The sequence below is a fragment of the Anguilla anguilla genome, chromosome 6, assembly GCF_013347855.1.
Source record: "Anguilla anguilla isolate fAngAng1 chromosome 6, fAngAng1.pri, whole genome shotgun sequence".
Lineage (NCBI taxonomy): Eukaryota > Metazoa > Chordata > Actinopteri > Anguilliformes > Anguillidae > Anguilla > Anguilla anguilla.
Genome location: NC_049206.1, coordinates 49,573,716 through 49,596,151, shown reverse-complemented (window position 1 = coordinate 49,596,151; position 22,436 = coordinate 49,573,716). Strand labels below are relative to the sequence as shown.

Sequence of the window (22,436 nt, the reverse complement as noted above, 5' to 3'; positions counted from 1 at the left end):
CTGGGAAACTGTCTTGATGCTGGGACGCCTATACATACAATTGCATGGCCAGGTCAGTGTTTTTTGCTGTATAACTTTTTCTGCTTCCTGTATATGCCCTGGTGGAAATTCCAGCTTGGTTCACACAAGCTGGTCCAGCTGGTTTGAAGCTGCCATTTCCACCTGGGTGAATCACTATGCACTCTTCCAGTATCTCACTGGACATCTAATGTCTTCCATTGCAGCTTATCTATGACAGTTTTGCCAGGTATTTTGTGGAATACAAGAACTATGATAAAGACCTGCTGACTTTGACTCCTGCCACATGGGATTTCTGGTAAGTCTGTTATAAGGTTTTGTTATGCATATTTTTGAAGTTATTAAAATAACACTTAAGTGAAGGGCTCTTTGGTGGCATAGCATTGTAGTATTGAACAGGTTCTAGGAAATCACTACCAGTGCCAACTGTGACTGAGAGTCATGGAGCAAAATTGAGCAAATGGATGCCCAAGGAGGCTGGGTTTCAATCTGCAACTTATTCCAAAATTCATCATGCATTTCCCTATTCCCAACTTCCCTCATTGATTTGGTGCCTACAGCTTGCCTGCACAAACTACAAAGGTGCCACCTTTGGGAACAATGGTGTACCAGCTCATTTGACTGGCTGCCGTATAGAAAGGAGCTGCTCCTTCCTGCTTTTCCCTTTTGCCCTTCCCCAAAAATTACGATGGATGCTGCAGCGACAGGACAGGCTTCTGATTGCATTTTGGGCTTCCAAATTTGGGAACTAATGGAAACATGTACACAAAAATCACCATTAAAAGATCCCTCAAAAAGAGTATGAAATTGAAGAGACATACTGCTGCTGCTGCTACTGCTGATAACAGTAGTACATTGCAATCATGTTGCACCATTTATTTTCATATGTGTGTGGTATCCCACTTCAGTGATGCACAGAAGGCATTGAACCCTCAGCACGTATCTTTGTGTGTGTGTGTGTGCGTGTGCGCATGTGCGTGCACATACGCATGCGTGTGTGTGATTAAACTGAGCAATGAGGCAAGCTCTTGGGGAAAACACTTCTCTTTGACCACATAGGTTTAGTGTATATTCCTTTAATTAGCAGTCATAACATATGGAGAAACACGGACGACAGGTGCCTAGCATTTCTGTTGTTTTTAGTTTTAAAGGCTTGGTGGTGGACCTGGAAGATGGAAACTTGATTAAGCTGGCTGAAGATGGAACTATTCTAAGGTATTTGTTTGATGGTTTAAAATTGTAGGAAGAATGCTCTAAGTAAAGCAGTTCTAATCCTGGGGGCCAGAATTTGTTATGGACTTATCAATTTTTACCACATTTAAGATTTAACCAACTCAAAAACTTTTGTAGTCTGTGATTGAACATGGTAGGTACTGTAACTGAGACAGAGCCAAAGCTAACAAGGAAATAACTGCTGTACTGTTGCTGCTTGTCAGCGTAATATGTTTAGTTAATCGTTTTGTGTTTATGGCAGAGTATTAAAAATTTCATCTAATGTCTCTGCAATCAGTGTATATACAGGGCTTGACTACAAATCCAATTATTTCAATTGTGTATTTATTCATAGTTACAGTTCACAGTTATTGTAGGTAGAGTATCTTTGTTTACAGTTGAGTGACTGTATTTTAAGTTAATGCACATTGGTAGCTGCTGCTTAGCTTAATACTCTAACCTTACATTTTCAGTCACTATAGCCTTATGTTTGGCTTAGCGGATGCCTTATCCAGGGCAACTTGCATAAATTACACGACTAAGTGAGTTTTTATACCTGGACCTTAAGCAATTTCGATTAAGTGCATTGCTGCCCCAGGGGTACAGAAGTAGTTTCTCATCCAGGATTCGTGCCTGCAACCCTCCAGTCACAACACCAGTTCCCTCATTATGCAAGGTGTGCTACATTGCTGTTTTTTAAAACATTTTTTAGAGCAACCCATGGGACCAATGACCTCAGCACAGAAGAGATAATTAAACATTATGGCCCAAAGAGGGAGTGGAAGCATTTTGATAGCCTCAATACCTCATACACAAGATCAAGTATGTGTTCCCCTTAACTTCCAATATGAGTTGTATTTATTTGTATGAGCATGTCATATATGTATGTATATATATATATATATATATATATATATATATACACATGTATATATATATGCTATTTCTGATGTCTGAATAAATAAATTGTTAAATGCTAATATTTATTATTTAGCTGCACTCAGAATCACTGTAGGATTGTGTAATTTGCCTTTAAATCAAGTTGCTCTATAAATAAGTTTTTTTTTCTTCAATTTTGAATAAAAGTGCAAATTGGTATTTTGTTTTGTACTCCTTCAGCAAAATATTATTTTTATGACAACTATTTTGACCTACCTGGAGCTCTTCTCTGTGCAAGGATTGTGGATATGCTGCACAAGGTAAGGTCTTTTTTTTTTGTTTGATATTCCTAAATAATCTATTTTTAAATCTTGCTCATGTTAGCGGCAATTACGGCACGGCCCAGAATCAATATGCCGACTGGCTGAAAGACACGCCGGGTGTTGCACATTGAACCTTAGCATTGCCCAGAGAGGGAGGTCTTTATGTTGCAAGATATCCCATGCCTTACCCAATAGGGGCTGATCTGGTCAACTGAGTTCCTGCAGTCTGTCTGTTCCACTTATGAGTTGCAGTTACGTGATCCAATGACTGAGCAGCTTATTTCCAGCAGATTTCGGTGAAAAGTGTGAAAAGTAGTGACAGCTGACAGAACACATTTTGGATGGGGTGCATGGTGGTCTACTCTTCTAAATAAACTAACTCTAAATTGAGAGCACTGCAGCGATGGGGTTGGACTGCAAATGTGATTTGACATTTTTGAAAATGAAGTGAAATTAGAGATAAGGTTGTTTAAAATTAATTGGAGTTGTTTTTGCATTACTGTGAAGTTGTTTGGCAAATGCCCTTATTGGTAGTTTATAACAGATGGCAATAGTGCATAACAGAACACAATTACAGATTACCTACATATAGATATACAATTAAAAAAAAAATAGTGATAATTTTTCTGATCAGCAAAGCAGGCTAAATGATACGATATGTAACATAATCATTAAGATTTAAACTTTGATTATGATTATGACTTCATTCAGTCCTCCACATAATTCATTCTTTGGTTATTACATTATGCATCAATACTGGATTCAACATCAGCAATTAATGTCGCTAAAACTCAATCTACAGTAATACCAACAAGAGACCAATAAAATAGTCCCCATACTGATTATATAACCTAGCTTCTTTGTATTTCTTTGTGTATTCTTTGTTACAGGACATAGTGTTAATATACATTAATATGTTATAATATATTTCAAAGCTCTGTCATTCTGTATCACTAGTTACAGTAAAAGACCTTTATGTGTTGAGTCTGAAGCGTTCAAGGTTAATGACCTGCTATTATGCTCGCTTGTGCTCATTTGTTATTGATAACAGCGTGGGAGCGAAGTGACCTCCGAAATTTGGAAAGACATGCTTGCCGCCATAGACCACAATTACAATACATCAGCATTTAAAGGTAAGTTAATGTTGTTTCTCTTGCGCTGCTCCCACTGTCTTGCAGTTTGTGAAATTCCCTCTCTATCTAGCAGTCACGACTGAAAGAATTTGAAAAAAAAAAACATAAAATGTTGCCTCAAATAAACTGTTTTCTTTTTCTGATATTTTTGAAAGCAATTGTTTTCCCTGCAATTGTTTCACATATAGTAGTTACATAGAACTTACATTGATTAAGTAAGTAATTATTCTGTCATAATACCAAAACCCAGACAAGAAATTCAGAATTAAGACGTATTGTTTTATTTCAGACATGTTTTACAGAGCATAATGCATCTTGAGGGATATAGCAATGTTGCCAACATACTGATTTAAATGGCCAATTTGATTCCTGCATTTTGAATTTCTTCAGTCACTTATTCCAAGTTCATATTATGTTAATTTGCAAGGAAGTCAGATACAACATTGTGTACAAAAACAAGCATTTTTCCATGCTGATTATTCAGTATACTGCATGTTGGAGATAACACAATTTCTCAAAAACAAACTTAAACACAAAATTTAACTGCATTTAACAAACATTTCAAGCTGTGAAAGAGCACCATGTTTTATGTGTTTAAGCTACTTTTATTTCTACATTTCTTGGACAGTTCTTAACTGAATATTCCGACACATGCAAAACGTGAATTCAGTAATGTGTAGCAGTGAACATCACCATTATCTGACTTTTGTTTCCATCTTCTCAAATGTTGATATTTTAAATACTTTTAAACATAGTCGTATCCATTTATGGAATCATTTCGATTTTACCAACTTCCGTTACTTGATTATTCAGTTAAGATAATTCCAATTAGAATTGTCGATTATTATTTTTTGCTATTAAAAAATAATAACCTACTATCTTTGGTGGCAGGGTAGTAAAACTGGGAGTTGAAAGTTTGTGGATTTTTGAAGTTATGAGGTGGTTTGGAGACACATATCACGTTGAGGCTATCAGGAAGCCAGAGAAAGAACAGTGGACATTATCAGCAGCAAATATACCATTGGCTTCATCATCAGGAACCTGCATATAAACTGTGTCATGCTCATTCAGTTGAAGGACAGCACTGCCAGACATCTGGTCCAGGAAACCTTTGTTGTACTCATCATAGGTGAACACAGTTGGCTCATTGTTTTTGTACAACGCTACCAAGGCGTTGGCCCCGTTCACGTGCATATGATAGGCAAAGTAATAGATTCCTGGGACTTGGCATGTAAAAATTCCACTGGAGGGGTCGTAGTGTTGCTCTGCATTGTACACTATCTGGTCAAAGCGAATGGGTTCCCCTGACTGTGGGTAAGCCTTAGTCAGCACAGCAGTGAAGGCTGAAATGGGTGCTTTGACTAGCTCAGCGGACATCATTATCTCATGCTCATGCGATTTGAATTGTGGCATGCTTTTCTCGTAAACGATCTCACCGGGAGGACCGGGTGGACCAGGAGGTCCAGCTGGCCCCGGAACACCATCATGCCCTCTGGGTCCAGGAGCTCCTGGTTGACCATGGGGTCCAGAAATTCCTTTACCTATCACCCCTGAAGGGCCAGGAGGGCCAGGAGGGCCTGTGTGACCTTTTCCACCTGGTTGTCCTGCTGAGCCTGCTGGCCCACTGGGTCCTCTTGGACCAGGAAATCCATTCTCTCCCCTTTGCCCTGGCTCTCCTGGGCGCCCTGGATTACCTTTAGCCCCTGCTGGCCCAGTGCCACCTGGACTACCGGGTGCACCTGGATGGCCTCCATCACCTTTATCACCTTGAGGTCCAGGAGCTCCCCTTGGACCCAGTGGGCCTACTGCCCCTGGGTTGCCAGATTTTCCTGAATACCCTTGTGGTCCCTGATCACCCTTCATTCCCGTTGCTCCATATGGTCCCATTGGACCCATTTCACCTTTAACTCCTTGCATTCCTGGCTCACCCTGGAACCCTCTTGCACCCTGAGGGCCAGGTGGGCCCACAGGGCCAATAGGACCTGTGTGTCCAGTGTGACCCGTTGGCCCTAGTTCTCCCTTCTGACCCGGAGTTCCTGGGGTGCCTGGAACTCCTCTGTCCCCTCGAATTCCAGGTGAACCTGGTTTCCCACTACCTGGTAGACCAGGAGCTCCAGGCATGCCAGGTGCTCCTGGAACACCTTTGTGTCCAGCAGGGCCAGGAATTCCAGAAGCACCATTAGCACCTGGTTTCCCAGGCATTCCCATCCCTGGAGCCCCTTGTACACCCTTTTCCCCAGGCATTCCCATGGGTCCAGGAGCCCCATCACGACCTGGCGCACCTGATTTCCCAGACTCCCCTGGGTATCCGGCAGGTCCCGGCTTCCCAGTTCCAGGTTGGCCAGGCTGCCCAGCAGGACCCATTGGCCCCATGGGACCTCTTTCACCTGGTCCTCCAGGACTGCCATATCCCCTTTCTCCCTTTTGCCCTGGCAGACCATTAATACCAGAGGGTCCCTTCTGACCAGGTTCACCTCTAGGCCCCATTGACCCAGGCAAGCCATGGGGTCCAGGTTTGCCAGGGGCGGAGAAACCTGCTGGTCCAGGGGTCCCAGCAGGGCCTGGCATCCCCCTAGGTCCCTGAGGTCCAGGTGCACCCGACTCGCCCTTGTGCCCAGGCATGCCCATTGGACCAGATTTCCCTGGTCCACCTGGGCTACCTGGCTTGCCGGGGGAGGAATAGCCAGATGGTCCAGGTGGTCCTGGTGGGCCTTCAGGTCCTGGAAGTCCATAGCCACCCTTCCCTGGGGGCCCTGGGGGGCCTGGGAGTCCTGGGTGTCCTGGTTCACCTGGGGGGCCTGGTGCCCCTGGTGCTGCTTGCATCGCTGTAAAAAAGACAGTTATAACTTGTTAATACGGTGTTGATAACGCTTTAATATACATTTGCTGTTGTTAATGAGTACCATTGTACGTGCTGTTAGAAACTGATTCATTTTACGTTGTTAAATTTTAACTGGAGAGGAAGTAAAATCTGGTTATGAAAAAAACATTTTTCTTAATCCGGAATATACACTGTTTTTTAAAGGCTATGCAGTTTGATTTAATTTATGCTATGTCTAATCTATTCATCAGGGCTATTACAGCTGGATTTCCTTCATAATTTATAGTGGGTCATTGTGTTCCCATATATAAATAAGGAGCCGCAAGGTTGGTATGTTCAACTATTGTTAAATTTGATCTATGGCTATAGGAAGCAGTAATCCATCCAGATCCAGTAGCTTCATTGTTGTGAAGACAAAAATAACCTGCAGTTTTGGTGCAAGAGCTTGTGTTGGATTGAACAAGCCTCTGAACTGAATTCTTCAGGGTTTCATGGGAAAAGATGCCACATAAAATAACACTACTTTTTAGTGTTAATAGAACAGTCATGCTTAATCATTAACCACCACTGCTGCAAAATTTTCAGAAAAGTTGATCACTTTTGTTTAAGTATTGTTTAAGTTTTTAGACAGCTGTAATAATGTAGTTATCTCTGGCTTAAGTCGCCTTGATCACTTTGGGAGGTGTAACTTCATTTAATTTGTATCAGACTGTATTCAGTAATTTTATTTCAGTTTGAGTTTCATTTCAAACGTGTAACCTCATAATTAAATTACTGTGAAATTTTTGCCCGTGGTAAATACATAAATATTGACGTAAAGATTGTGTGCGCACTTGTTAAAAATTTTCATAGATTAAATATGGTTTATTCCATTTCGGTGTTGTGAAAAAATCCACCAGACACCACTTACAGAACCACATTTAACTGCTGTAATTACATGGTAGTGTTGACTACATCTGGTTTGTGTCTTACGCATGGCACCTGATTTAAAGCAGATTATCCCAGCTTTAATTCATAATGTTTTGTTGGTCCCATTTGAAGGCCTTTCCCTTGGCATGTGTCAATGATGTAGATGTAGATGGCAAAGTAAGGTGTTTGTCCTAAAAGTTTATTTGTACAGTTACTGTTAGAGACAGGTTTTACCATCTTAATTTTGTAATTATATTTCTTTTTTACATTAGCTGGGAGAGACCATGGCAGTAGATTTGTGTTTGTTGTCAGTTTTTCTAAATGACTTGTGTAATGGGATGGCAGGCAAAGTGTCATTGGCTTTTACAGTTAAAAATAAATTAATGAAACAAACTGTATAAAGATTAAATGGAAATCAAAGGGACATGTTTAAAGTTCCATAGATATGTATAAAACATCAAAAACAACAGCTGGTATATGCTGTTTGCTGGCATGTATAAGGGAGGAAAATCCATTGCACACACTTTGGCACCTCAGTTAATCCCTGAGTCCCAAGAGTCCCGTAGCAAATAGGTAAAACGGAACAATATCACTTATGTTCATATGGTAGTGATAAGCCTGTGGTGTTCAACGCAAAATTTACGAAATGTTCATTAGACTGCTGAACTGTTGAGGGTGTAAGGAGGTAGAGGCATTTTAAGCGTTTGATTGAGGCATGCATTTAATGTTCCAGATTCATTTCTCTTTCTCCCCTCCCCCTTTCTATACTGATGTGGTAGGGGAAAAATCAATTGTTGGTGATCAAAACACAGGCTGGAACAATCCTCATTCGTTTATGATCCAAACAGCTCAAATATGAAGCTTAAATTAAATATTTAACTTGGGTACATGAAATTAAAGTATTTTAGGTACGTGCTTGTTAAAAAAAAAAAGGACTCCTCAACCAAACAAATAGTGCTGCTTTCTCCCCGCGCTTTTAAAAAACCAACCAGAAAATAACTGTCTGGAACATTGATGTCCCGAGGGCAGAAAAAAGGGATGTGTGAAGCCGGATGGAGTCGAGCCACAGCCCTCTCATCTCCCCCACCGTCTCTCTCTCTCTCTTGCTTGTGGGTGCGCTCCCCACACTGAGCCAGTCAAAACACAACAAGCCAAGGTCAGTGCTTCTATATAGAAAGTGGAAATTGATCTAAAGTCAGTGCTCGGGTGCTTCACTCTTTTTTAGAGTCTCTTTCCTCCCGTGTTTTGATTCAAACCCAGTGTCACCTCCCCACAGCTGCCTAAACAAGCCAGAACATAGATTCTGGTGGCTACTGTCTGAAAAAGTTTGTTGATTTTTGAAATGAGCCCATTTTGGCAGAAGCAATTGCCTTGTATATTTCCAGGGGCCCATGATTTTTTTTTTGGATTTAGACTCAATTTAAAGGGGGGGGGGGGAGATCTTGAAAAGGATTGCATGCTAATTGAATGTTTGCAAATTGTGGTATAAATATATATATATATATATATATATATATATATATATATTCTTTCCATAAATTCTACCATTTGACTAGACCTGAATTAGTATTTATTTGTGGCTTCTTTTCAGCATTCAAAAAGTTTTGTATTTATTCTTAACTAATAGCATCCAATTACCTTTCACTTTTTCAAACAGAAGTATAAATGGAAAGCACCCTGATGGAAGTGAAGATGAGAAAGGCTATGTCCTATATTCAATCAACATTTGCCCTTGACTTTCATATATAATTAGAAGCAATTGTTAAACTTATAATTCACATACACTGTTTGACGAGCTGGTTTGAGTGACTGCTGGACTCATCAAAACTGTGTCTGGGAAGAAACAACTCCATTTTATTTAAATCACAAAAATGTTGAGTCCAGTTCTGTTTGTAAAGAGAGTAAGGATTGATGGAGCTGATAGGAAAGTGTAGTGAATGTATATAATGTCTGTTTTTAGTTTTAAAAAAAGAAAGAAACTGGTAGAAAAGCAGCCATGTGGCATGTTAGTACCCTGGGAGCTTGATCTAGTGGCATTTTTTCAGGAAACCTGAGGACACAATGCAAGGTTTCCAGATAGCAGAGATCATTCCTGTCTTTGTGGTGATAACCACAGACCCTAAAAGCGGCACTCTCTCGGAGCTGTGGAATTATAGGGTTGAATTAGTGAGGGTGAAATAAACAATACTTTGGGAGCCCAAATCTATCATCATCTTAACGCTCACATCTTTTGTTGGTAACATGTCTTCAAATTAGTTTACCTCATGCAATTTGTCTTTTTTTGTCCAGATTCGAAATAAATGAAGTTCAGTTTGTCTGTAACTTTTAGTGAAGTAGATTGCACATAGGCAGCAAACCTCTGATGTGAAAGTATATAAATTATAAAACTGTATGTCATAAAGTTTATCTTTCATCAGTTATGATGTATGATCAAAAATCTATGTATGATGTGAAACACCATATGATATGTTGTGAAACTGCGAGAAAACTTAAGGCTATAATAATGGGAGTTTTGTTCAGTAAAAATGGCAGCTACGATACATGGAAGTCCTCCATCGTGTGCCTTGGAGCTTTGCGTTGAGAGCAGAGAGCAGAATTTGTGCTGTTGGTGTAAAGCCACAAACGAGCAGGTTTCAGAGGAAGTGAGCGCATGCGATGCGATGGTGAGGTTGGGAATCCAATCCAGCCCTGCCCGCTACAAAGGTGTTAATGCTAACGTTTACTGGGGGCAAGGCCTACAGCTGAATTTTAGCAGTTGAGTAACTATGAACCTTTGCTGATAAGCTCTTTGTTTATGACACGTACCAATCACATAGAAGTGTTTCTCCTCACTCTGCTTCTCTTCTTCCCACTGGCATTACCATCATATGAATCAGGGATTTAATATATTTTGTTTTCTGTTCCGCCTTTCATATGAATGGTGCATTATAGTGGGGTGTCAGTAAATATTAATGAAAGAACTGGACCTGTATCCTGCAGATTGTTGTCCCCAACGGATGAGGCCTTGGTATTGTGCTCTTGAGCTTAGTGCTTTAAGTAATGCTTTTTCAAGGCTTTGTGTTTTCTCTGGGATTTGGAGAGAAATGTAAATTATTCAGGTTATAATTTACATGAAAATGTAACTGTCTTGCATTTGCATGTTGTACTTTGAATCCGCAGGGAGAAAAAGAAAACATTTTCCATACTATTGACTTAAGCTTGCTTGTATTTTAAGGACTCGTGGTGCAGTTCATCCTGGAACCCACAAGTGGTGTGTTTGGGCGTGCCTGGCATGTGGGCACATCTGTTTTGGGGATTTATTGAAGCTAAGTTCCTGTGCTGTGGATGACCCTGGGACCAACCCTGCAAATGCCAGAGAACGTTTGTAAACCAGGAAAACCCATGCGGATTCATCCAAATTCAGCTCAGGGGCATTTAATGTGAACTCCCAGTTCCCATAATAAGGAGGATTTGCTTTTCCTTTGCTCCCCTACGTTTGAAGTGTGATATTGAGCAGCTGCAAAAGAAGCTTTGCCCTTGTTATGCCACTTATGATGTTCTCGTTCCAGAAGTGGACCGCTATGAAATTTTATAAAGACAAAAGAGAAAATTGTACTCTTTCAAAACCTTGTTGAGCATAAAGATTTGACAACATGGTCCTCAACAGGTCTGTCACTGTCAGTACAGTGATGCATACTAGCAGTCTATAAGATTACCTTTTGTCTTTCTATTTTGTGTTTATAAAGGCAGTGTCCCTAATGAATTCCTGTTTAAAACCAAAGCTACAACGACTGTTGAATGAGTTCTGTTAGTCAGAGTATTCCTGTATTAAGTCTGTGTTAAGGCGGTCCTCTCAACTACTCTCCCAATATAACACTTACTTAACCCTTATTGAGAATTGACTAGATCACCTGATGAATGATAAATTCATTTTTCATTGTTTGCATGAATGAACCACATCATGTGCTGTAGCAGGATAGTGGTAGACTTAAAACCTTTGCTGTGCTAGTTATTTTAGTTCTCATGTCTAAGAACAACACTAAGAAGGCGGAAATTTGTACAATGTGGGAGACGCAGGGAACTTCAATTGAAACCCAGTAACTATGCAAGGCATGTAGTCCCAGATATGAATAGTCTACCTTTCAATATCAATGTGTAGCATAAAACCCGGTTCCTGAGTTTGAAAACCAACTTAATGAATCAGAAATTTCAGTCAGCCAATCATGCCACAGGAAGCACTTGCAACTCTCAGAACTCTTGTTTTGAAGCAACTTTGTCCTCTCTGCTCACAACCAGCCATGGCCACAGCATTGGCATGAAGAATTTTTAACACGCTGGTCTACTCTGCAATTCACAAATTTGCACTTATACGACACCAGGGCAATGCCATGCAGATCCACCTTCAGTGGTCCAGTTTGTAAGATTTATTCTATTTAGACCTTTGACTAGGTTTCTCACAACAAAATTTGGTTAGACACGTACAACATTATAACATTGGGAAGCAGTCAAAAGTGTACTTACTGTGGCCCTTGGAGGGATAAGCCTGCTTACTGACTTTCCTGGTGATGTATCTTTCACCGTGCCCCTCGGCCAATGCCAGCAGGAGAAGGAGAACGCTGGTTACACGTAGGTCCATCTTCTGAAGCCTGATCTGAAAGAAAAGAGAGTTGGCAGTCAGCATCTTGTAAGTCCCATGACTCCCCTGCAACCAGTCCTGAGAAGTAAACCTTTGTAAATTTTTGAAGATACGAGAGAGAAACTACAGTGGCAGGATACAAGTCTACAAACTCTACAGGAACATTGTGAAGTTTCATTTTCAAAGCCTGCAGAAAAGGTGCTACCAGCATTCTAGCCCCCGAGTTCCAGTCTGGCTGACTCTTTCAGACCTCGAGATGCATCCCGTCATAGAATGAGCCCTCCCGTTTCCCTGGCTACAAAGCACTGCTCTAGCCACTGCCACCACCATACTGCTGTTGCTGTGTGGGGAAACCCCAGCCATGTGGGTTAGCCCTGGGGCTAATGCCACTGACATGCAGACAGAAAGTGAAGAAGAAGAGCACACCTACCAGCATGCTTTAGCTCCAAAAAACAGGGGGAATTCGGTGTGCTGTCCCTGGTGCTGTATATCCCTGTGAGCCACAGTCAGTCCGCTGAGCTGCTGCTGTGCTGTACTGTACGGTAATGCGGGTATTTATACCATATCTGGCCTCTCGCATCACTACAAAAAATTACCCACTATGTAAGCTCCTCCCTCCACTGATGTAAGCTTTAATTAGGGGCGTGATTTGCCCCGTGGAAGCATGTCAGTTCAGGATGCTAGCTGTCCCTAAACGTTCAGGCGTCTTCTGAAGGTTCTAACCCAGACATGCCACAATGAAGGGATTGTGTCTTTTCTAAAGTTGAACAAAATCAGAAACATGTTTTTCTTGAATTCTTCATTTTATTTATTTTTTTGTTTTAAACTTTTCATTATTCTCTCTCACACATGCATGTAATTCCTCTGAGTTTGTAACCTTTGGGTGTATTGTCTGTTGGTATAGCTGTACACAAATCCAGACACATTCAGAATGTTTAAGAAACAGCCCTTTCAGTGTTTTAATGTCCGCATACCTGTGGCACATGCTGATATTTTGTGAAATCTGTAGTGGGCTTTAAGACTTTGCTTTGAATTCGGAGTGGAAAATCGAGTGTGGAGTTTAGCCTTGAATAAAAACCAAAAATTGATCAGTTCTAAACCCGCTCAAGTCATTACCTCACAGCATAGTCTCCTGTCCAGCAGGCTGAGAATATAGCAGAGTATATATGTTAGACAAAATGCAAACATTTAGTCTAACATTATCTATGAAAGGAGCTATTTTATGCATTTCATGAATTTTATGTTATGCATTATTATTGAAATGTGGCAACATAGTGTTATCCAAATAAAGCATCTTAAGCAAATTGAATGGCTTTAATTACTGCACACAGATACCTGCCACTTAACTTGGTGAAACTGGGATTGAGATGGTGTCGGGAAAGAGAGCACATTTTCCTGTTTTTCCTCTTTTCAGGGCACCTGTGTTTGTTAGTCTCTTTTCTAAAATGTATTTCTGGAACTAGTCTAGACCATCACCGTTCCTTTTGAAAAAGGTAAATAGACACTTTGTGTAGAAGAGTGTTTTGCTCCGCCCTTCAGCTTGGTATTAGTGGTCAGCTATTAAGCTAATAAGAAAATATATTTTCACCCACTAGCAGTGATGTGGAAGTTCCTGCTTGTATTATATTTAATTATAGTTTCACTTTAGTATAGCTTTCATAGTTATACTATTTCAGGGTCAACCACGTTATAGCTTTATTTTTGTTTGTTTTCTTTATTTATTTTACAGGGACCAAAATGTCTTGTTATAGGTGCAAAGTGAGTTTTAATTCACTGTCTAATTGAAGGGTTGACGTCCCCTTTTCATAGCTGCACTATTTGGCTATCACACTAGAGGGCAGTGTCGATAGTTTTTGTTTTTCCTACACTGGGCCCTGGCGTCCCTGAGTCCTACTGTGCCGATGTGGTCTTTGGTTTGTGTTATTTTTGTGTTTGAATCTTAAATGGCTCAGAATCAGAGGACTAACATTTATTTTAGAAATTACAGCGTCTGTAATAGAGTGGTACTTCCTCAATCATTTCTCCCGTTATTATCCTTCTTACCTTAGCTTGCCTCAATTGTCCTGAAATGCCCCCAGAGGTGAAAAATTTCTTTAAGGTCCAGCAGTGTGGGAAATGAACACGCCCAGATTATCATATGGTCTCAACAGGCCATGTAGCTCAGATGATATGGAACAGTAAAATCTGCAGATAGACTCTTAAATCATGTTGAAAGTCATGGTGATTCACATGGAGGGTGCTGCACCACTTTTGTTTTAGACATTTTTTTGGGCAGTATATATGCCACTTGGGGTGTCTCTTTCACAGAAGCAGACATTTAGCATTTTAGCATTTGCAATAATGACAAATACTAGCAGCATGAATACCTTCTGAATATTTAGGAAGTAATTGGTTCACTATGATTGACTTGTTGTCCTTGTTTGGCATGCTGTAGAAGTAATATTATGTATTTGTAGCACTGAATGAAATAATATTTAGATTTCATTGATTGATTAGAAGAAAATATCAGATACTACTTAAATAAAAACAAAAAAGTACCACCAAATTACCATGAAAAGAAAATCCTCTTGAAACAGAATCTAGTGAAATTAGTTTTTTCAAGTAAAACAATCACATGGCTTCAGTTCTAGGTCCTGGTTGTCATTATAAGACTTTGATATGAAGATACATGCAAAGGTCAAAAACATTTTTTGAACAAAACAATTTTATTTGTATAGTGCTTTTTACAGAGAACTGTCACAAAGATTCATTACAAAGTAGCAGAAACAGAGCAAAAAACCAGGCCAAGATATTAGCCAATAGAATGGACCCATTGTTACAACCAAACTAGCCTCTGGTAACATTAACCTTCTTCTGCATGACATGGCAAGGTCCTGCTCACGCTTGCCCTGTGCAGCCTTTTTCTTATATGCTCAGAATGCCTTTAGGCTAATGACCTCCAGTGGAGCTGTCGGGGAGTTGTCTTGAAACAATTCCAGTTGGGCACCACCAATCATTGTCAATTCTCTGTGTATCCAAGATCAGTATACAGATCACCGGCATAAGGTCTCCTGAGCTCTCTCCTGTGCCTGACAAGATTTCCCACTTAGTCCTGTCTTCTTCTTACTCTCCAGTTACCATCTAGATGTTTAGGGAAAACTCAATGTTTGCTAAACCTATTTTATTTAGCATTTAAACAGTAAAACAGAAAGAAAATGGATTTGAGTCCCTAGTTCCTCTCGAAGAGAAGGGAACGGGTTGGCGTTAGGATGCTGCCACATGTGGAACTATGGTCCCAGCAAACCTTTATGGTTTCCCGCTTTTTTAACCTATGCTGTCTTTATTGCCCACAGAAAGTTCAGAAAATGAGAGACCATCCTGGACAGGCCTCATTTAGAGAAATGACAGGGAGTGAAGTCAGTACTTTGCAGCCTTGCAGGCTCCAGTACTTTTCCTCCTCTTCCTTTTCTCACGCATGCACTGTTTTCTCTCCTTACTGCTTTATTTGTCATGGTTGGTGCTTTATAGATGGCACACCACTGACTAAAATTACTACTGTATTTAAATGCAGTCAGGTGACTTAAGATTAGCTAGGCAGTGACAAGTGGCGATGTTAATTTAGCGTAGTACTCACTTTTCTTATTAGCTATTTATTTGCTGCAAATTGCTTTGCCTGATTGATATCTGGACAGCCGTTGGCTGACATTTCATTATTTTCACACTTTCACTGATCCAGATATTACGCTGAACTTGCTTTGGCTCAGGTCCAAGAAGTACAGCGACGGCCATGACAAAGCCCTCACAGCAGAGCTGGGTTATGGTGGCCCTAAACAAGAATGTCATTGTGGGGTGAATACTGTACAATTTAAAAAAGAAACAAAGGACCAAAAAAAAACTTGAACTGTGTGGCCCAGGGTTGGTCGTTGCCCTAAACAACTGCATAAAGAGTTTACGCCAGCGGCCGACTCTGCCTCACAGTCTGGGTGTTTCTGATTTGGACTTCTGGTAAACACGTGGCTCTTTAACTCGTTTTTTATGTGGTTGCTTCTCTGCTATTTCGGTGACTGCTAGGGGCTTTGGGTAATCATGTACTGTAGGCCTTGCTTTGCAACGTTTCAGAATTTGTGTGAAAGACTCCTGACACCTTTGTGATGTGACAAGTAATTAGTTGCAGTTCATTGTGGTGATAATCAGATCTGATTTTATAAATCAGGTGTGTTGCTTCACAAAAAAGTAAATAAATAACACAAATTTCAGTATCCTATAATCTGTGCATGCAGCAACTGTAAACTCTGAAATTATATCTCCAAGTGTTTGGGAGGCATCTGCATGGTTTTTTTTTTTTTAATGTTTGTTTCCTGAGGTTTGGGTTGACATCCTGTGTTGTTACTATTGTGTGGATTTGATACAGTGTGCGTTCTCATGCGCAGCCATTTGACCTGGGAGTTAGGACACCAGGCTGAGGACAGACATTTTGTGTCCTGAAATCCCAGATTCCGCCCCTCTGATGAAGTCCAGAGGCCTCTCAACCAGGAAAACCCAAACCCAAACCCAAAACCCGAACCCAAACCGACGTTAGCAGGATGTTGTGTCGGCAAAGAACAAAGACCAGGCTGCACAGTACAGACACCGAGAGAGTGGGAAACGCTCTCGAGGACAGTTCATGAAATTCAGGTTTTGCATTTCACTATTATGGTTTATGGTAATCACACAAAGAAACATAGACAGCAATAGTAACAGGATATTCTGCCGGTAAAGGCCTAAGATCAGGCCACATAGTAAATACACTGGGTAGAACGTAATCAGCAGTATTTGTGGCATTCAGGTTTTGCGTGTTGCTTTGTGTATTATAGTCATAATTAATGTGAAGTGTACTCAGTGTCTAAGTCATAGGATGATATAGCCCACGTATTTTTAAACATTTGCTAATTCATTCTGAGGAGCGAAATACACTTTTTCTTCCTTCAGAAATGTAAAAGTAAGAAGCAGGGCCTGCTAGAACACTGGATCCCACCCCTCAGCTGTATGTAAAACAATGCTCTAGCATTTTCGCTTGAAGACATGGGGATGTCACACGCCACAGAAAGAGGAGGGAATCATTGGCAGTTGATGCAACATGGTTGCGGCTTGTTGTGGAGCATGTACGTAAAAGCTAAAGATATCTTTTTGGCTGAGTAGAAGGATGCAGATTTAACATTTTAATAAACCGACGATGCCACTAAGAGCTACTTAGAGTTTTACGAATGGAAGGATTGATGATGGACCTCCAGGAGCAATTTGGGTGCAATTACAGGGACTATGGACACATCGCTATAAATCACTGTCGGAAGCGTAACCATCCTGAGGCTTGGTGAACGTTAAAATAGGAACCAAAAACCCCAAAATACAACCCGTGAGGAGTTATAGCTCTCTCAAAATGTAGAAAAGTATTTTAATTAGGAAATTGCTGAAAAGCTCCAGGTAATTGTAGAATGAGAGAACAGAACCAAAAAGATAACTCCATGTCAATTTTTGGAAATTCAGTGCAGTTTAGCATTTTCTTTTGAGGCACACTGTACATTAAGGGGCTGTGTCATTGTACAGCAACTCTCCCTCAACCATCTTTGAAGAGTGGGTAAACAGAACTATTTGTGTTTGCTCATATATGGAGATCTTCCCTTCTCCTTCTTGATTACGGTTCATTTTCCCTCAGGGTAGCTAGTCTTACCTGTCTATATATGTGCAGGCATGCTGGGAAAGTTTCCCTGATAGTCCTGTTGAAAGCCATGGAAAATCTTGCATTGCTGTAATGAAATAGGTGGTTCGTCTTCGTGAGGCAGAGAGATTGAAGCACGAAGTGCACTTTCAGGTCATTTACGGGAATCAGTTAAACAAAGCCGCTTTAATGAGTTTATGAGGCTATAAGTGTGCTTGGTGGTACCAACCCAGTGCTGTATTTAAAGATAATAACTATTCTGGGATTGCAAGCCTATGGAAATTGTAGGCTTTTGCTGTCTGCTTTGGATTATTTTAGGTACTTCGCAATAAAACATGGCCCACCGGTAAAACCAAAGGAAGAACCTGGTGTATAGCTCAGACGCCGAGCCCTTGCTGGAGGATAGGATTGTCAGGTACTTATTTCAGCTCTTTGTCTGGTGCCTAGCCCTCCAGTCAACATGAATAAATATTGAAAAGTGCAGTTTCCAAACACTGAAGAGTGCCATAGATTGTATTGTTAGAAGTCAGACATGATCAACTTGTCTTTCTGCCTTTTTTTGTTCGGGTTTCACCTCGTCCCCTGCACTCCATCCATGTCACATGGACCTCGGAGAGGGCTCCGCCCGGTCGTTATCTGAAAGATTGCCTCGTTCAGGTTTGGGAGAGCTCCCAGCTCCGCAGAGCTGCCAGTCACGGTCCGGTACACTCCTCTAGCCAAAGAGCTGACCCCAGGCAGGACTCAGGGCTCCAGGCCTGGAGGTGGCGCTGGAATTAGTGGTGAGGTAGGTGTTGTAGGCCAAACCCACGGCCCTGTACAGCTATGATTTTTTTTTCTTCTCCGTCTGCCCTTTCTGGAAGGATCACATGTGTTTATCAAATTCCGAACTTCCCAAAATAATTATTGTGGGAGAGAAAAAAAAAACCCCAAATCAAACACATGCAGGCATGATTTAATTTTAACCTACTTAAAATGTTGGTAAACAGCTGTGCGATTGAATTTCAACGGTGAAATTTTCCTGTAAAAAAAGTTAAAAGCTTCAGTGTACCGCATGTAGTGAAGCAAAATAGCATACTGACGCAAACATGCGTATCAAAATAAAACCTCCCTAATTAAAGGGTAGCCTCCGCCCTACCTACAGGACATTTATATGTGAACTCCAGTTTCACAGAGAGCAGGTGCCCCTCATTCTTCAGAAGCCACAACCTGTCATCCCAGCTGGCCTTAAAGTCAACCTTAATTCAAATCAGTCAAAATCCGATTAAAAAAGAATCCGTTTTCTGTGGGATCAGGCCTGTGTTTGGTTTTGTTGTTTGGTGTTTCCTGGGAAGGATTGTACATGAGAAAGAGAGATACCGAGAGAGAGAGAGAGAGAGAGAGAGGGGAGGAGGAGGAGGATTGGGAAGCATATTGAATGATCTAAAACTGTCAGCACAACATGGTAAAACTGGAATGTCGCATTCTCTGTCTGCCTGTTTTGAACTTTGCGGACAAGTAACAACCGACAGTGCATCCAAATGAGTCAAGCAGTGGCTGTCTAACCAATAGCAATAGCCGCTTGGGGTTTTTGCAAAGAAGGTTTCCACAGAAATGTTTGGCTTGTTTGGTAGTGTCCTACACGCAAAGAGACAAACATTTGGCTAGTTGGATGAACATTTAGAGGGTTGCTCTTTTTGTTTGTTTGTCTTGTCTGTGCTGCATCTCAACACCTTGGCGTGCGAACGAGAACGAGCAAGACAGAACGGCTAGTCATATCCACCAGTGTTGTCTTTTGTATTGAACAAATATGTAGACTTGGAAAAGAAAGGAACTGCTAACTGCTTGCTTCTTTGAAAACCAGTTAAAATAAGATGCAATTATTCGCGTGAGAATGAAACAAGTAGTGAAATCTTTATTCCGTATCTGAACAAATCAGAAAAAGAGGGTTGAATTGGCTCTAAATTACAAGCCCTATTATTTATGATGGTGCTAAATGAACTGTTTTTCTGGTTTTTCCTTTTCATTTATAACTCTGCTGTTAAGAGAGAATTGGCTACTCAGCATGTATTTTTTGTGCTGGTATATGGTGTATAAGTTCACTTTCAAGTTCTGTGACTCCTAGCCTCCATTATATTGCATTCTTGCATTTAGCAGATGCTCTTATACAGAGTGACTTACACCTTACATTTTGATTTCAGAGGGTAAAAACATACATAAGAGTACTTAATTTGTGTTTTTGCTTATTGTACAATATGTGTTTTCCCCCATTGCAGTTATGGCTTTATGTTAAATGTTAACTAACTCAAACTTGCAAATGTGCGAACAAGCTGGTTATGTCAGTGCAGTCAGGTGCAGAAGTTGCTAGGTATGAAATAGATGTGATATTCCTTTTGTCCATGGATGTTTGTCCCCTGGATTGGAAATTATCCTCTGGATTGCACCTAAAATGCCTTTCTGAGTCTCCCTATCCAGGTATGCATCTGAGGGCAGACAATACATGTACTGTGTACAGTGATTCTGAATGGGAAACTGAGGCTAACTATAGATATGGAAGCCTGTCATTGTTGTGCAGGAAATTAAAGAAATACCCTTGTGTGCAAAATGTTCAGGTAAGGTACCTAATTCTCAGTGAAAAGAGTGTTTTTGCTTCAGTTCCAAGGTCTTCAGTTAAACTCTTCATTGAGAACATTTAACAACCACGCCAACAAATATTTTTCCAAAAATAAACTAGTTGCTTGCCAACCAAGGGACAGTGGTGTGACTCAAATTCATGCAATAGTTACTCTGTGCACCAAAATACTGTACTTTAATTGCTGCTGGTTTGCTAATGGTTATGGGCCCATCCTCCCAATTTAGTAATTATAACATGACTTCAGAGGGCCGGTTTGTCTGTGGCAGTATATAGATGCAACGCAGAAAAGTGATTTACCGGTAGTGCTGGTAAATGTCTTACATTTATACACTTGTGTTCAGTCTATTTTTTCGCAAGTCTTGAATCATTGCAGAGTGGGCCAATCCAATCCATCAACAAGAAAAGCAAGGCAGTAGCTGTCATTCCTTTATGGAAAGCATTACTTTCCAGCAACGTACCATGTCAGCTTGCGTATTTTACTGTGTAGTTTTTGGAAAAGCGAACAAGGGTATTGAATTTAATAGACCTGAGACATTTTGAGACTTTTTGATGGTGTTTACATTTCGGTGTATAAAAAGACTTTGCAGATTCCTCCATGTCCTTGTCGGCTATGCGAGGTTAAATGAAACAGTGGCACTTACCACAGCTCGGGAGAATGCAGTTGGATTTTATTTTGAATTTGCCTCTAATTTTAGATGAGAGATATACTTGTTCGTGTAATTGAAATAAAGGCGTCGATGCTGTTTTAACCTGCTAGGGTATGCAATTAGAGGCACTGCCAGACACAGGATTGGGTTTTCTGCACGTCTCGTCCGTGGGCTGCTGTCAGAAAGAATTATTCCTTGTCAAGGATTTCATGCCATAAGATATTTAGTGCGAATAATAACACAAATTAAAGGATTTTGGCTAAATTGCTGTGACCGTTTTAAATGTGCCCTCTTTCCACACGGTTAATGAGGCATTACCTTACTGTGTTTGCAAGTTTTGCAGGTTTGTGCTGTTTTCACATGCAGATTCTGCAACTGAATCTTCATTGTTTAATTTGGCCATTTTCACTTCTATTTCTGTTGTTAACATATTGCACAGTGAATTTCAATGCTAACTCACTTATTTGTCATATCAGATATAGTAGAATTAATTTTAGTAGAATTTTCATTGTTTAATGTGATACAGCAGAGGTAAAATGCAACCATTAACTATATATAGTGTATGTTGTTTGGAATCGAGAGGATTTTGTATTCATTCGTATTTATTCGAGTAAGGCTTATATTTGCTTTATGAATGTTGTTTGCGTGTGTTAATATCAAGTATATTTTCTCACAGCAATGAAATTTCTGAAGGGATAAATAAAGAGTTTCTTGAGATTTGCATTCATAAGCTAATATATTTATGATAATTTCTGCTATTTGCATACCTTGAGGCAGTATTTAAATTTTTAAGTATATTTCTATAATTTTTTTCCATTTTTAATTACATTTTGTTGTAGCTTTGCATTTGAAGTGATGTATTAAGCTTTTATTTACCTCCTCTAGGAAGTGGTATTTTAAGGTGAGAAAAAAATCTTGGTAAGGCTAATTTATTTTGAGGCATTAAAGACAATAACATAGTTTGGAAAAATTACTGAATTTCTAATTGTTGCTGCACTGAATGGGTTGGATGAAAGTAGCCTCTATCAGAAATAATTATGCAGTGACATAGGTTTCCAGTATTGAGATCTTTCTGTGATTCAACTGAGAAAGTGAGTTTCTACCTAATAAGAGGTCTTCAAACAAGTTTTCTACCTCTCGGTCTTTCACACCATCAATTTTCGTAATGTTGCAGCTGCTTAGTCTGTAGGCTTAGCTTTAAAGTTGGTGTTCAGTACTTAAATGCAAAGTAATCTAAACAAATACCGTTTGAATGCATGTTATCAGGTGCACCCTTTACTTCTCTAAATTTGTTTGTGAAAGAAAAATTGCGCATGAATGTATATTTAGCTACTGCTCATGGCAAAATGTTTTTTCTCTGCAAATCTTTTAAGATAAAGCTTTGTTATTGGAGTTTTGGGGTTGTTTTTGAACGTGTTGTTACCTGGCTTATGATCATTCCCAATTTGAAAAAAATGTAAACAACCGTTATTCCCACATTTTGTTATTTTGCATACCATTGTCTATCCTATTTGCTTTGACAGAGGACCTCTTCCATGGTAGGTTACAACATTTATGGTTTTGTCATTTTCACTGTGAGAAACCCATTTCTCAG

General features: G+C 40.2%; 2 protein-coding genes across 2 annotated transcripts in view; one reads left to right on the top strand and one right to left on the bottom strand.

Moving 5' to 3' along the window:
- Positions 1 to 22,436, top strand: part of nt5dc1 (5'-nucleotidase domain containing 1) — a 56,715-nt gene that overhangs the window by 988 nt on the left and 33,291 nt on the right. The window contains exons 2-6 of the mRNA XM_035421924.1: positions 225 to 316; positions 1,162 to 1,233; positions 1,943 to 2,052; positions 2,350 to 2,429; positions 3,484 to 3,565. Coding sequence (XP_035277815.1) covers positions 225 to 316; positions 1,162 to 1,233; positions 1,943 to 2,052; positions 2,350 to 2,429; positions 3,484 to 3,565 — 436 coding nt within the window. The remainder of the gene's footprint in view (positions 1 to 224; positions 317 to 1,161; positions 1,234 to 1,942; positions 2,053 to 2,349; positions 2,430 to 3,483; positions 3,566 to 22,436) is intronic.
- On the bottom strand, positions 3,824 to 12,466 carry col10a1b (collagen, type X, alpha 1b). The gene is made up of 3 exons (XM_035421919.1): positions 12,341 to 12,466; positions 11,796 to 11,925; positions 3,824 to 6,390 (listed from the first exon to the last, which is right to left on the bottom strand). Exons 1-3 carry the CDS (start codon positions 12,344 to 12,346, stop codon positions 4,523 to 4,525), a joined length of 2,004 nt encoding a protein of 667 aa, XP_035277810.1. The 5' UTR covers positions 12,347 to 12,466; the 3' UTR covers positions 3,824 to 4,522.